The 16,047-nt window shown below is 37.6% G+C and overlaps 1 protein-coding gene across 1 annotated transcript in view; it reads left to right on the plus strand.

The window, feature by feature from the left end:
* MKLN1 (muskelin 1) overlaps positions 1–16,047 on the plus strand; it is a 188,514-nt gene that overhangs the window by 57,139 nt on the left and 115,328 nt on the right. The window contains 2 exon segments of the mRNA XM_030308458.1: positions 13,911–14,053; positions 15,274–15,362. Coding sequence (XP_030164318.1) covers positions 13,911–14,053; positions 15,274–15,362 — 232 coding nt within the window.

The following is a 16,047-nucleotide window of genomic DNA, read 5'->3' on the forward strand; positions in this document are numbered from 1 at the left end:
TCTACTACAAAGCTGTAATCATCAAGACAGCATGGTATTGGCACAAAAACAGACACATAGACCAATGGAATAGAATAGAAACCCCAGAACTAGACCCACAAACGTATGGCCCACTCATCTTTGACAAAGCAGGACAGAACATCCAGTGGGAAAAAGACAGTCTCTTTAACAAATGGTGCTGGGAGAACTGGACAGCAACATGCAGAAGGTTGAAACTAGACCGCTTTCTCACACCATTCACAAAAATAAACTCAAAGTGGATAAAGGACCTGAATGTGAGACAGGAAACCGTCAAAACCCTAGAGGAGAAAGCAGGAAAAGACCTCTCTGACCTCAGTTGTAGCAATTTCTTACTTGACACATCCCCAAAGGCAAGGGAATTAAAAGCAAAAATGAACTACTGGGACCTTATGAAGATAAAAAGCTTCTGCACAGCAAAGGAAACAACCAACAAAACTAAAAGGCAACCAACGGAATGGGAAAAGATATTTGCAAATGACATATCGGACAAAGGGCTAGTATCCAAAATCCATAAAGAGCTCACCAAACTCCACACCCAAAAAACAAATAACCCAGTGAAGAAATGGGCAGAAAACATGAACAGACACTTCTCTAAAGAAGACATCTGGATGGCCAACGGGCACATGAAAAGATGCTCAACGTTGCTCCTCATCAGGGAAATACAAATCAAAACCACACTCAGATATCACCTCACGCCAGTCAGAGTGGCCAAAACGAACAAATCAGGAGACTGTAGATGCTGGAGAGGGTATGGAGAAACGGGAACCCTCTTGCACTGTTGGTGGGAATGCAAATTGGTGCAGCCACTCTGGAAAACAGTGTGGAGGTTCCTCAGAAAATTAAAACTAGACCTACCCTATGACCCAGCAATAGCACTGCTAGGAATTTACCAAGGGATACAGGAGTACTGATGCATAGGGGCACTCGTACCCCAATGTTTATAGCAGCACTCTCAACAATAGTCAAATTATGGAAAGAGCCTAGATGTCCATCAACTGATGAATGGATAAAGAAATTGTGGTTTATATACACAATGGAGTACTACGTGGCAATGAGAAAGAATGAAATATGGCCCTTTGTAACAACATGGATGGAACTGGAGTGTTATGCTAAGTGAAATAAGCCATACAGAGAAAGACAGATACCATATGTTTTCACTCTTATGTGGATCCTGAGAAACTTAACAGAAACCCATGGGGGAGGGGAAGGGGGAAAAAAAAAGGAGGTTAGAGTGGGAGAGAGCCAAAGCATAAGAGACTCTTAAAAACTGAGAACAAACTGAGGGTTAATGGGAGGTGGGAGGGAGGGGACGGTGGGTGATGCGTATTGAGGAGGGCACCTTTTGGGATGAGCACTGGGTGTTGTATGGAAACCAATTTGACAATAAACTTCATTTATTGAAAAAAAATGAAAATTTTGGCAGGGAATTAAAAAAAAAAACCAAAATAGAAATGAAAAATACAGTAACCAAAATTGCTGATTATAGTTGAGAATAAAAAAGAACTTTCCAGAAACACTTTCCCTTTTTTGTTGTTGTTGTTTATTTTTATTTATTTTGAGAGAATAAGCAGGGGAGGCACAGAGAAAGAGGGAGACAGAATCCCAATCAGGCTCCCTCCGATGCAGGGCTTGGACTCATGAACAGTTCAGATCATGACCTGAAGAGAAATCAGGAGTGTGATGCTTAACTGATTGGGGTACCTGGATGGCTCGGTTGGTTAAGTGTCTGACTCTTGGTCTTGGCTCAGGTCGTGATTTCACAGTTCATGAGTTTGAGCCCCATGTCAGGCCTGTGCTGATGGCATAGAGCCTGCTTGGGATTCTCTGTCCCTCTCTCTGTCCCTCCCCTGCCTGTGTGTTCTCTCTCTCTCTCTCTCTCTCTCTCTCTCTCTCTCTCTCTCTCTCTAAAAATAGGGAAATGAAATGTTAAAGGTTAAAAAAATTAAAAATTTAGGGGCGCCTGGGTGGCTCAGTCAGTTAAGCGTCCGACTTCAGCTCAGGTCACGATCTCGCGGTCCATGAATTCGAGCCCCGAGTCGGGCTCTGGGCTGATGGCTCAGAACCTGTAGCCTGCTTCCGATTCTGTGTCTCCCTCTCTCTCTGCCCCTCCCCCGTTCATGCTCTGTCTCTCTCTGTCCCAAAAATAAATAAACATTAAAAAAAATTTTTTTTAAAATAAAAATTTAAAATTAAGTAAAATATACTTTATGTAAAGTGGAAATATTATTGTCATAGATCACTGAAAAATAATTGCTAGTAATAATTTATATGACAGATACATACAATTACTTACCTTTGTAGCTTATTTTGATAATAAACTATTACTTGACCTGCCTATTTCAAAGCACTACTTAGGATATATAACTTAGTTCTATTATTTTGATTTTGGATAAGGAGAAACCTTATTTCATGAAGTGGTACCATATAATTAGTATGAGAATTGCCTCTATTTCTCCATATTTGTTTTTAATTATTCTAAATCTCCCCATAACCGTATATGGTGATTGTAAAGGTTTGGTGCATGTACTTTAGCTACTTTAGTGCCCTAAAACTCTGAAAAGTATTTCCATTTCTAATGTGTTTTGGTTTAATAGGTAGTTGATTGTGTAATTTACAATAGTTATATTTTATAAAATCGGCATGAACACTGCATTAGTGAATACTGAGCCATTGCTTCTAGGGGAAATACAGGGTTAGATTCCTGTGTGCCTTTGGTCGTAACATTCCTGTTTACCAAACGGTGTATGACCTTACTTTATGTGTGTTTCTGTTTACACATATCTTATTTTATGTATATTATTTGTTCATTAGCATTGAACTTACTACAGCCATAGCACTATAACTTAATGCCTGAATGAAACGAAGCTTGAAATAAGAGTCCAGAGACCATGAATCACAATATGAGTGAGTCTTGCCAAGGTGAAGCCAGAGAGTTTCCACAGTCATTCTCACGATCTGCCTGATGGCATGTGGCAGACCTCTGAGGAAGCTAAGGTTTTGTCTTAATTAGGTTTATCCAGAGAAAACTGAACATATTCTAAGAAACTTCCCCATATATGCCTTCCTATAGGTCCTGAGAACTCAGAAATGCTTCACGTAGAGGTGGCGCCCCAGGACTCTAGTTTCACTAGCTCTAGGTGCTCCCTTTGCTGCTCTGGGAGTGCAGTGGTCTCTTCGTTAGAGCTTTAAAAACCAGGTGGGCACTGAAGGAGGGATTGAAATTCCCCAGGGGCTCAGGGAACTTTGAAATTCTTTAGGGAGGGGGACATCACTGCCCCAGCCTAACACCTATTTCCTTTGAAAGGCACATCACATCCTTCTTGCATTTAGAAACATTAGACATGGCTTCAGCACTCTGCTTGGGGATCATTGTAGACAGCAAGATCAGCAGAAAGCACAAAAATATAAAAAAATATGGCACTAAGTAGACGGTGTAAAGGACGCTTGTTTACTGTATGATAGAATTAAACCAAGAAGGCAGAGTGTCCCTTGTTTGACCTCACCTGGGCGAGAGTGCATTGGGCAACTCAGACTTTTTTGTCGCTTTGCACATGTCTGGAAATGATTCTGAAAGTGCTGTAGGTATTGAAATCTGTAGTGATTTTGTTGTTGAAAATAAATTTTAGTGAGTAGGGGAATTCACAAATATGGAATCCACAAATAATGAGGAGTGACTGTATGGGATCTAATAATTCATTTATCATGTTTTGAACAGAGCTGAGAATCAGAAAGGAAAAAAAGAGGACTCTGAAAAACCAAAATCATTGTGATGAAATTTTAGGTCCTGAGGGCCTTTCCTAGAATCGACATTGATTTTAAGTTACTCTGTTTAGTTAGTTACTTCTTCACTTTTCAGCAACTGGATGTAACTTTGTGTATGGGGGCACAGCTATAAAAGATAGGCACATTAACAGCAAGCTGACAAACAGAACAACTGACAAAGTGTCGTGATGGAAAAGATAGAAAAATCTAAGTAACAAATAGAAAAACAAAAGTGTAAAAAAAGAAAAAAGAGAAAAACAAAAGTGTAACATTTAGGGGTCTTTATTGGAAAAATAGATAATAATCTATATTTAGAGTGTATATTTCAGTAGATATTGCATACCTTCCTCAGTTTTACTTACTGGAATAAATAATAATGGTTTTCATTCTTGTCCTCATTTCTCTATCCATTGAAGCTTTGCCAGAAAGGACCCCAATTAAACTTTTTACCCTTTATTCTTTTTTTTAAACGTTTTTTAAATATTTATTTATTAAAATAAATGAGCGAGCATGGGTGTGTGAGCTGAGGACGGCCAGAGAGAGGGGAAGAGAGAGAGAATCCCAAGCAGGCTCCGTGCTGTCAGCACAGAGCCCTACGCGGGGCTCAATCTCACCAACTGTGAGATCGTGACCTGAGCTGAGATCAAGAGTCCAAGCTTAACCAACTGAGCCACCCAGGCGCCCCTGAATGGAACTTTGGTTCTAATTCTGATGAATTAGACTCTAAATCTTAAAGCTTTATGTGGTTTTGTGATTTTAACATTGTCCTCATTATGGTGGGTCCCTCTATTATTATTTTGGTATTGCTCTATAACAAATCACAGATTTAGTTTAAAGCCACTTCCTAGGTTACAATCCCCCACGTGGGATTCTTTCTTCAGAGTATCATAAGGCTGAAATCCAGATATTGGTTAGGTTCTCATCTGCTGGCCCTGAAGACAGTGAGCTTTGTTGTCAAAATTCAGTTTCTTGTGGTTATAGGACTGAAGTCCTTGTTTTCTTGCTGGCTATAAATTAAGAGCTATTCTTAGTTCTTAGACCATGCCCACATGCCTTACCACATGCCCCCCTTCATTTTCAAACGAGCAATGGTGCATCGATTCCTTCTTGTGCTTTGAATTTCTGACTTCTTGTCTCTGATCTCTAAACTCAGAGTTAAAGGACACACAATTAGGTGGGCCCACCCAGATAATCTCTGTTTTAATTAAAACGAACTTATCTGGAAACATAATTACATCTATCCGTACTACTTTCACTAGGTTAGTGTTTGATTGAATATCTGAGAGAGGTAGGTTTGTGTACAACAGGGACCAGGAATTATGTGTGCAGTACCTTCTCACCTTTTGTCTGTAGCTTTCATTCATTGAATTCAGTAGGTACAGATTTACTGGCTGCTATAAATAGGTCAGACTGTGTTGTAGGTGTTTGGGGTTTATCACTAAGGAAAATCAGTGAGGTCTAAGCAGGACACAACAAAAATTTCTGCTCTCATGGAGCTTATTTCTTGAGGAGAAAGACAATACACTAAATAATATATTCAGAGGTAAAAAGTGCTATTGCAATAATCCAGGCCAGAGATTTTGGTAGCTTTTGACTTGGTGGTAGTTGTCCAGATGATGAAAATTGCTTGTGAAAACACTTTGAAAAATGTAAGATCATATGTATACATTTTTAAGCCTTCTGCTAACGAGTAACCAAATGCAAAAAATGAATATTGCCTCTCTTCTTTTCTGAGTGGGTGTTATTTTTGACAAGGAAGAAAAGGTAGGGGAAATTATTGCTTTTATAGTCTCTCCAATATGTTTTAAATATTTTTTATATGTTTGTTTATTTTGAGAGAGTGGACACATACGCGTGAGTGAAGAGGGAGGGAGGGAGGGAGGGAGGGAGAAAGAGAGGGAGAGAGAGAGAGAATGAATGAATCCCAAGGAGGGTCTGGGCTGTGAGCCCTGAGCCCTACTCAGATCTTTAACCCGTGAATCATGAGATCATGACCTGAGCTGAGAATAAGAGTCAGACGTGAGGGTGCCTGGGTGGCTCAGTCGATTAAGCTTCCTACTCGGCTCAGGTCATGATCTCAGTTTGTGAGTTCGAGCCCTGCGTCAGGCTCTGTGCTGACAGCTCAGAGCCTGCTTCAGATTCTGTGTCTCCCTTTCTCACTGCCCCTGTCCCACTCATGCTCTGTCTCTCAAAACTGAATAAATGGTAAAAAAAAAAAAAATTTTTTTTTAAAGAGACACTTAACTAGCTGAGCCACCCAGGCACCCCTTAACTGTGTTTTATATCCCTTCTGTCTCTATCTCATATTGTTGTAAATAATCTACTGTTGACTCTATGTAATTTGAAGTCTGAGAGTTCATGTCTCTAGGATTGTATTTCTTCATCAATAAAAATAAGGTTTTAGGGTTATCCAAAAAGTGTTTTATTTCTAGATTTCCAAATTTTATATTTTGTATTATTTGGAAGCCTCATTTTCTGAAGGTGATGGGTAAATGGAAGTATTACTCTATTACTAGTTAATGTCAAATCCTTTTTTTCTTTTTTCAAATTTTTCATATCCTTTCATTCTACTTTGTGTTGTGGTTAGTTGTTAGTGTGTATTTTCTTCATTAGATTGTAAGTAAGATCTTTGAAAAGTAGCACTCGGTCTTACTAATTTCTGTATTTCCCTTTCAGTGGTGCCATGGCAAATTCTGTGTTGGCTGAGAATTTCGTTTGCTGTGATAAAACAAACAAACAAACAAACAAACAAACAAACAAACAAAGAATTATTACATAAAAAATCAATGTGGTTTAGGAAATATGAGTGGTAGATAGATTCTAGTCTAATTCAAATGTTTGCGTCATTGTGCGCTGTCCAGCAGGCACGCAAAGCACATTAGTAGGTACTTGTATTTATCTAGGAATGAAATACAAATATTTTTGTTTTAATTTATGTCTGTTGTTTTTCAAATGGCTACTAAGTTGTCAGTACATAAACGCTTATTAAGCTGTTTGGACTTAACTACTTAATAAATGGAACTGTTAATATTTATTTTGGCCTTGGATGCTGTATTATCTATTGCTGTGTAATAAGTTACCCCAAACTTAGCAGTTAGAAACAAGCATTTATTACTTCACACTGTTACTGAGGGTCAGGAATCTGAGAGTGACGTTGCTGGGTGGTTCTGGCTCAAGGCTGCACTCAAGGTGTAGGCCAGGACTGCAGTTATCCCAAGGTTTGCCTGGGGTTGGAGGATTCCCTTACCTGCTTCTCCAGCTTGCAGATCACATATTATGGGATTTCTCAGCCTCCTGTTTCTGTTTTGTTTTTCTGGAGAACCTTGAAATACCACTTTCTTCAACTTTCATGGGTCCCCAACTTTACTTTCCTGGTTTCTTTACTTTCTGACTGCTGCTGTGTCTGCTCTAAGAGTGCACTTCGCTGCACACTAAAAGCTTTGGAGCTAGGACCTGCTTGGCTGCCCTTCGTCAGCGAGCATGCACTTCCCCCAGAGTTTGCTTCTGTTCACTCTGGTGTTCTGTGCCTTCAGATATTTCCTTTTCATGTCATATTCAAGTTTTATAGTGTTTTTCTTTTTTAGCTAATAGATTATTTAAAATGTCTATAGAGATAATTCAAAGAATGATAACACTCATTGTTGCAGGAATTTGGGAAGAAGGGTACCTATACATTTGAAAATCTGAAATTGAAAATCTGAATTATTACAGTCTTTGAAATATAATCTGGCAAAGGCTCTCCATGTGGAGAGTACATTTGTCTTACTCAGTTCTTCGTAGGGCTCTGCCTCTTAGAAAAAAAAATATAAGTATATTAGATGTACGCAAATATTTGATTCAGCAATTCTTCTTTATTTTTTATTTTTATTTTTTTTAACGTTTATTTATTTTTGAGAGAGAGAAAGAGACAGAGTGCGAGCACGGGAGGAGCCAAGAGAGAGGGAGACACAGAATCCGAAGCAGGCTCCGGGCTCCGAGCTGTCAGCACAGAGCCCGATGCGGGGCTCAAACTCACAAACTTCAAGATCATACCCTTAGCTGAAGTCAGATGCTGAACCGACTGAGCCACCCAGGCGCCCCTCTTCTTTATTTTTTTAATCATTTTTTTAGATGTTTCTTTTTGAGAGAGAGAGGAGAGAATAGGCAGGAGAGGGGCAGAGAGAGAGGGAGACAGAGGATCTGAAGCAGGCTCTGAACTGACAGCACAGAGCCCAGTGTGGGGCTTGAACTCACAAACTATGAGGTCATGACCAGAGCCAAAGTCGGACGCCTAGCTGACTGAGCCACCCAGGTGCCCCTGATTAAAAATGATTTTTAAAATCACCTTTCTCACATTGAAAAAATGTCTTAAGTTTGAAATTGTGAACAAGTTTTAAACATTAAAATTTTTTTTTCATTGCTTGCTTAATTCTGTGGCTGAATTTTTGGTGTGCCCCCCCCTTTTGGAAAAGAGATTGTGGTACATTATGTTTTATTATAAAATTAATGTATTAATATTTATATACTCACAATTCAAAGGTTGATATATAGGATCAGGGAGGAAGACCTTCCTCTGCCCTGTGGTTCTTCTAACTGGACTTAGAATCAAATTGCCATGAGACAGATTAACAGGAGAAAATAAAATTTAATAGGTATACCTGTGGGGCATCCACACAGACATGAAATTCCAAAGACAGGCAACCAGGAAGCTTATTTGAGCTGAGGTGAGGGGTAGGGCCTGAGGATATAATGGGGAGACCTTAGAAAAAGAGATGTTTGGAAGAACAAGATTGTCCTGTTAGGCAGATAAATTCCTTAGGTAAAGGAGAGTTTCTGTTAATAGCGCTCTCTTCCTGGTACAGGTGCTCCTTTCCAATGTAAATTTTGGCAGTTGAGGGGGAGGTAGCTTTTCCTGTATCTGCTGGGTTTTGATTACTTTTTTTTTTTTTAAGTTTATTTTGAGAGAGAAAGAGAGCAAGCCTGGAGGGGGAGAGAGAGGGAGAGACACAATCCCAAGCAGTCCCTGAGCTATCAGCGCAGAGCCTGACACAGGGGTCTGTCTTACAAACTCTGAGATCATGACCAGAATCCAGATCAAGAGTCAGATGGCTTAACTGACTGAGCCATCCAGGCACCCCAGGTTTTGATTACTTTTAACTTGAAATAATCTTTATGCCATAGTGGCCCATCTTGGGGCAGCCCCCTCTTGCCCCCTCTAATAGGTTCTAAAGTAGTTTTTCTAAAATGTTTGTTCTTAATGAACTTCAATTTTTAAAAATTTTTTTAGTTTGTATTGCTATATCTACAGCAGTTATTTCTCCAAATTAAAACTAATGAAAACCTATTTAACTATAGGACAACATTGTTTAATAGTAACACTACTCAGCATTTATATTCAAGAGTTGGAAAATGGGAATTATTATTTCATTATGAATAAAGCCAAATGTGATTGAAAATTAAAATTTCAAAAAATATTTTATTAAGCTTAACTAATTTCCCAGAGCATTTAGGTTGCTTCAGTTTTTTGTTTTGTTTTGTTTTTTAATTGTCTCCATACCTAACATGGGGCTTGAAATCACAACTCTGAGATTAAGAGTTGCATGCTGTACTGACTGAGGCAGCCACGTGCCCCAAACATTAAAATTTTTACCTAAGAAGGGTTTCTATCAAATTATTATGGTTTGCTTCCGATTAGAGAGTTTAAATTTTCCTTAAGCAACTTTTGGGGGTGGGGTGGAGGAGCAAGCAAGCATGGAAGGTGTTAGAGAGAGAATCCTAAGCAGGCTCCACGCTCAATGCAGAGCCCATTGCAGGGCCCGATCCCATGACTGTGAGATCATGACCTGAGCAGAAATCAAGAGTTGGGAGCTTAACCGACTGAGCCACCCAGGGACCCCTGTTTACGTAACTTTTTAATAACAAAAATTTGATTTAGTTATTAATAAAATTGTATATATGTAACAACTTCCTGCTGGATTTCAGGGTATCATATATGGAGTGATGGATGGTGCACAACAGATGTATAAAAACTCATTTTTAATATTAGTTACAACATTGTACCTAACCAGCTGTCAGGGGAGGCTGACATCTAAACTGAGACTTTAAAGGATGACTAGAGAAAGGAGGAGACAGGAATGAGAGGGAGTGTGGGTTAATGAGAAAGATGGAGATGGGGTCAGTTAATTAGGGAACACATTTTACATTACGTAGATTGTTTCATTTATAAAAATCAAGAAGGAAACTACTACTGGTTGAGTATATGGAGAAAGAAGTATTCAGGAAAATGATTCAGATGGCTTTTGCAGTGGCTTCATGCTAATAGTGGGTAATACAGGTGACAAATGTAGAAGAGTAAAATTGGTGGTTGATCCTACTTCCTACCATGCACAGAAAATGAACTCAGAATGGATCAAAACCGATCCAAAATCAGTCCTTTAGAAGCAAAGATCTAAATGGAAGAGCTAAAACTATAAAGTTCTTAGATGCAAATAGAGGCAAACATGAGATTCTGGATTTGGCAGTGATTTCTTAGATATGATATCAAAAGCACAAGCAACAAAATCTAAAATAAATTGCCCTTCGTTAAAATTAAAACTTTTGTGCATCAAAGGATACTACCAATAAAGTGAAAATACAACCTACTGAATGGGAGAAAATATTTGCAAATAATAAACCTAATAAGGGTTAGTATCCAGAAATATAAAGAATTCTTACAACTCAACAACAAAAAAGACAACCCAATTTGAAAATGGCAAAGGACCTCAACAGCCTTTTTCCCAAGGAAGATAAAAGACGAACAGGCACATAGAAAGATGTATCACTAATCATCAGGTAAATGCAAATTCAAACCACAAAGAAATACAACTTCACACTAAGATGTCTATAATTAAAAAACAAAACCAAAAACAAAAAAAAAAAAACCCAGAAAATAATGATGGTTGGTGAGGACATAGAGAAAATGGAACTCTCTCAGACATTGCTGGTGGAAATGAAAATGGTGCAGATGATACAGAACATAGTTTGGCAGTTCCTCAAAAAGTTAAACACAGAATTACTATACGACCCAGAAGGTCTACTCCTACGTGTATACTCCAAAGAAATGAGAAAACGTATCCAAACACTTGTACACATATGTTCAGAGCAGTACTACTCACAATGGCCAAAATAGAAACAACCCTAAATGCCCATCAACTGATAAATGGATTAACAAAATGAAGCATTTCTATAAAATGGAATACTCTTCAGTCATAAAAAGGAATGGAGTACTGTTACATGCTACAACATGGATGAACCTCAAAAACATGCTAAGGGAAAGAAGTCAGATATAGGAGGTTATGTATTATAGGATTCCATTTATACAAAATATCCAGGACAGGTAAATTCACAAAGGCAGAAAGCAGATTAGTAATTGCCAGGAGCTGGGTTAAGGGAAACAGGAGACACTCTCAGGCGTCCTTATGGAGTGATAAAAATACCTTGGAACTAGGTAGAATAGTTGCACAAAACTGTGAATGTACTAAATGCCACTAACATGCACATTTTAAAATGATCAGTTTTATGTAATGTCAATTTTACCTCCACAAAAGAATGAAGCTGATGTTGACATGAAAGATTATGATGATAATGATGATGATAAAATCAGAGTTAACATTTTGTGAGCACTAAACTCCCTTGTCTGGCACATTGCTCAGATTTTTACATGCATTCTCATTTTAGTAGGAATAAGAGAATTAGAAGTAGTATCTTAATAATAATAAGTATCCTCTTTATCCTTATCTTAAAGATGAGGAAATTTTGGCTTAGAAAGGCTAACTTAACCATCATTACAACACTAATCACGGACAGATGTGACTTTAAAAATCAGTCTGGTTGATATTGTTGGTTGGCTGACCCAACCACCATTTTCAACCCAGTTTTTCCTAGCCACCTTCCTGCCAAAGGTAGATACATGACAGAATTCTGAGATTTAAGCAGAAGTTTACTGTGGGGTTACAGTTTTGCTTTAAAAAAAAAAAAAAGCTACCTCTTTGCTATCTGAAACTGAAACAACCACTGTGCAATCATGAACAAAAAAATCAACTAAGGGTTGCTGCAGGGGAGGTGGGTGGGGGATCGGATAAATAGGTGATGGGTACTACAGAGGGAACTTGATGGGATGAGCACTGGGTGTTATATGTAAATGATGAATCACTAAATTCTACACCTGAAACCATTATTGCACTATGTTAATTAACTTTGATTTAAATAAAATTTAAAAACAAATCAAGAGCATCTCAGAGTCAGCCAATTGTGAGCCACTCAACTTTCACCAGAAGCTGTCTAACTCTAGTTTTGGGGGAGAGGGGAAGGACGGATTTGATTTGTTTAAACCCACTAAAATAGGACCTTCTGTTATTTCAAGTTAAAAGCCTCTCTACTGATTCACTGACTGCAAAGTCAAGGCTTTAACCACTACACCGTAACAACTATTTATATATTGTTCACATTTTAGGTAGCAATTCAAATTTGTTATCAAAATTGCCACAGAAAACTTGAGATTGCTATTCTTTTTATCCATATCAAAGTAATAGGTATGGTAATATGATTTTTGTTAATTCAAAGTTTCTTAAGGATACAACTAACTGTATGCTAGAGAACAGATAAGCAATAGAGGAGTATCTCCCATTCAGTAGGTTGTATTTTCACTTTATTGGTAGTATCCTTTGATGCACAAAAGTTTTAATTTTAACAAAGGGCAATTTATTTTAGATTTTGTTGCTTGTGCTTTTGATATCATATCTAAGAAATCACTGCCAAATCCAGAATCTCATGTTTACCTCTATTTGCATCTAAGAACTTTATAGTTTTAGCTCTTCCATTTAGATCTTTGCTTCTAAAGGACTGATTTTGGATCGGTTTTGATCCATTCTGAGTTCATTTTCTGTGCATGGTAGGAAGTAGGACCAACCACCAATTTTACTCTTCTACATTTGTCACCTGTATTACCCACTATTAGCATGAAGCCACTGCAAAAGCCATCTGAATCATTTTCCTGAATACTTCTTTCTCCATATACTCAACCAGTAGTAGTTTCCTTCTTGATTTTTATAAATGAAACAATCTACGTAATGTAAAATGTATTCCCTAATTGACTCCATTTTATTTAGTGTATAACAGGAAATCTTGAGCTACATTAGACATATCTACAGTAGGTCCAGGTTTTTTAATTTTTAAAAATTGGCAGGGGTAGATAGTAAATCTCTTAAGTTTATTTTTTATTTATTTTTTATTTTTTTTTTTTAATTTTTTTTTTTCAACGTTTATTTATTTTTGGGACAGAGAGAGACAGAGCATGAACGGGGGAGGGGCAGAGAGAGAGGGAGACACAGAATCGGAAACAGGCTCCAGGCTCTGAGCCATCAGCCCAGAGCCCGACGCGGGGCTCGAACTCACGGACCGCGAGATCGTGACCTGGCTGAAGTCGGACGCTTAACCGACTGCGCCACCCAGGCGCCCCTCTTAAGTTTATTTTTTAATTTATTTTATTTTTTTTTTAACGTTTATTTATTATTGAGAGACAGAGACAGAGCGTGGGAGGGGCAGAAAGAGAGGGAGACACCGAATCTGAAGCAGGCTCCAAGCTCTGAGCCGTCAGCACAGAGCCCGACACAGGGCTCAGACTCACAAACCCAAAGATCATGACCTGAGCCGAAGTCTGACGCTTAAAACTGACTGAGCCACCCAGGTACCCCTAAGTTTGTTTTTAGGTTTAACATTTTACCACTCAGAATATAGTTGATGAGAAAATGTGATTGCTGCTTTTGCAATCTAATCTTGTTTTATTTGGTAATTCTTAGTCTGTATATCTTTTACTGAATGGCATGCCTTGATTAGAAGTTAGCTTACTAGTCCTTTCTCCCCCATTCATCTACAGTGTTCAGGATGATGTAGTTAGCTGGGAGAAAGTGGTGGTGGTATGGTAGCCTATACAGGGCTGTTGAATTCTCTTCGTCAGCTTTAAAAACACAGTCTATCAGTGCAGGATGGATGGGACGGGTCTTACACATTCTTCTGCTAACTGTCCAAAGGTTTCACTTCTAAAGTTGTCTAACTGTTCTAAACAAAGGAGGATATAACTTGCTTAGTTTTTTTGTTTTTGTTTTTTTTAGTACTTGATTCTGAAACTTGAAAGGCCTGCTATAGTCCAGAACATCACATTTGGAAAATATGAGAAAACTCATGTCTGCAATTTGAAAAAATTTAAAGTCTTCGGTGGAATGAATGAAGAAAATATGACAGAGTTGTTGTCCAGGTGAGTTATGGTTATGGGGAAGAAAGAGTTCTCTTTTAAACAAGTTGTCGTCTTAGTTTTGTCTCTTTGTGGCTAAATCTGCATGGTTTGATTTTTTTCTTTCAAGGGAGAAAAGAATATTTCTACTATTGTATTTCTAGTGCCTTATTTTAATATTGTGGCTTGAGTTAGCTTTTTTTTTTTTTAACCAACAGCCACTACTAAATATTGTTACTAAAAAATAAAGAATAAAATTTGGGTTTCTTTTTTCCTACTTATTTTTCAGTCTTATTTTTGAACTGTAAATGACCTCAGTGGTATTTTCAGCGTTAATAAAAATCTTTGCTATAAAAATTATAGACTCTATCCAAAACATTAAGATCAATTGCCCTAATCCAGAAATAATATTTTGGTCATTTAGTAAAAATTAGAGACTAGAAAGAGAAAAGGTATAAGACTAGCACAGTACCTGCCACTTGGAAGGAGCTCAGTAAATATGAGTTTTCACAACATAGACCATGAGGAATGAAAGTATTAATTTGCCCCATAGATCATGAAAAATCAGATAGCCAGTAGAGTGGGCAACTAAAACCATATTGTTTTAGAATGTATTTATGATATAATATGTCCCATCAGCACAGCATTTTATATGAGTAAATATTACATCTATACTGCATTTGATTTAAGTCATGAAAGTGTTTTAGGACATAAGGCAACCTGAAGGTAAGTGACTTTCCCATAAATACTTGTGTTTCAATCCTAGTTGTTTATATTAGGTGATATGGATTTATTTTTATTTAGGGTGAAGTGGATGCTATTAAACTAATGGAGTAAGGTTGTCTTTGAAAATTTGTTGAGCTATAAAAGGAACATTATTGGCATCTTAATCAGAATTTTCTAATATTTGGCTCTAAGTTGACAGATGTGAGTGTGATTATTTTTAATTTTTTTCTTACTGCTTACATATTTTATGTCATTTTCAGTTACACACTAAGAATACTAGGTCCTATCACACATTTCCCTGCATTGTAGCCACATCCTTTAATTAACACTGAACATTTTTCATCAACCTTTATATAACTAAGAGAACACAGTTACAATGCAGTTGATGTGAATGTACAAGTTTTGACCTATATTCTCATGTTCAACTACTACTTTACATTGTCTTGGTCATGTATTTTGTTTAACCTTAAGATCTGAATTTGTTTTAGTGTGTTTAATAACCTTATTTTTATTCACAGTGGCTTAAAGAATGATTATAACAAAGAAACATTCACCTTGAAGCATAAAATTGATGAACAGATGTTCCCTTGTCGATTCATTAAAATAGGTAAGGTTTTCAGCATTCTGAAATAGAAATAAATTCTTCATACCATCAGTCAGCAAACTACAGCCTGTGGGCTGAGCTGAATCCTTCAGGACTCCTGTTTTTTAAAACATTTTGAGAACACTGCCACACTTGTTATTCACTGGTTATATAAGTCTGTATCTTGCTTTTGCGCAACAAAGACATAGTTGAATAGTTGCAAGAGACAAAATGTTTACTGCTTGGCCTTTTGCAGAAAAAGTTTTCTGATCCTTACTTTATACATCTATAACTAAATGACAATTATTTCAAGTGGGACCTTTTCCAAATATTTTTTCATTTGAAAGTTTTCTTAGAAGGTTTAATGAGAGGGGCACCTGGGTGGCTCAGTCAGTTAAGCGTCTAACTCTTGATTTCGGCTCAGTTCATGATCTCCAGGTTTGTGGACTTGAGCCCCCCTTCAGGCTCCGTGCTGACGTTGTGGAGCCTGCTTGGGATTCTCTCCCCCCCCCCTCAAAATAAATAAATAAACTTAAAAGAAAAAAGGTTTAATGAGATAAGTGACTTGTTTCAGCTTTGATTGTTTCATAGAGGATTCATCAAATTGTAAAGCTATAATATTCTAAACTAAATACTGATGAATCCCTTAAGGCAGTATATTTTGGCTATTTCCTACTCTGCTTTTTTTTTTTTTTTAACTTTATTTATT

Source organism: Lynx canadensis, chromosome A2 (genome assembly GCF_007474595.2).
Source record: "Lynx canadensis isolate LIC74 chromosome A2, mLynCan4.pri.v2, whole genome shotgun sequence".
NCBI classification, from domain to species: domain Eukaryota; kingdom Metazoa; phylum Chordata; class Mammalia; order Carnivora; family Felidae; genus Lynx; species Lynx canadensis.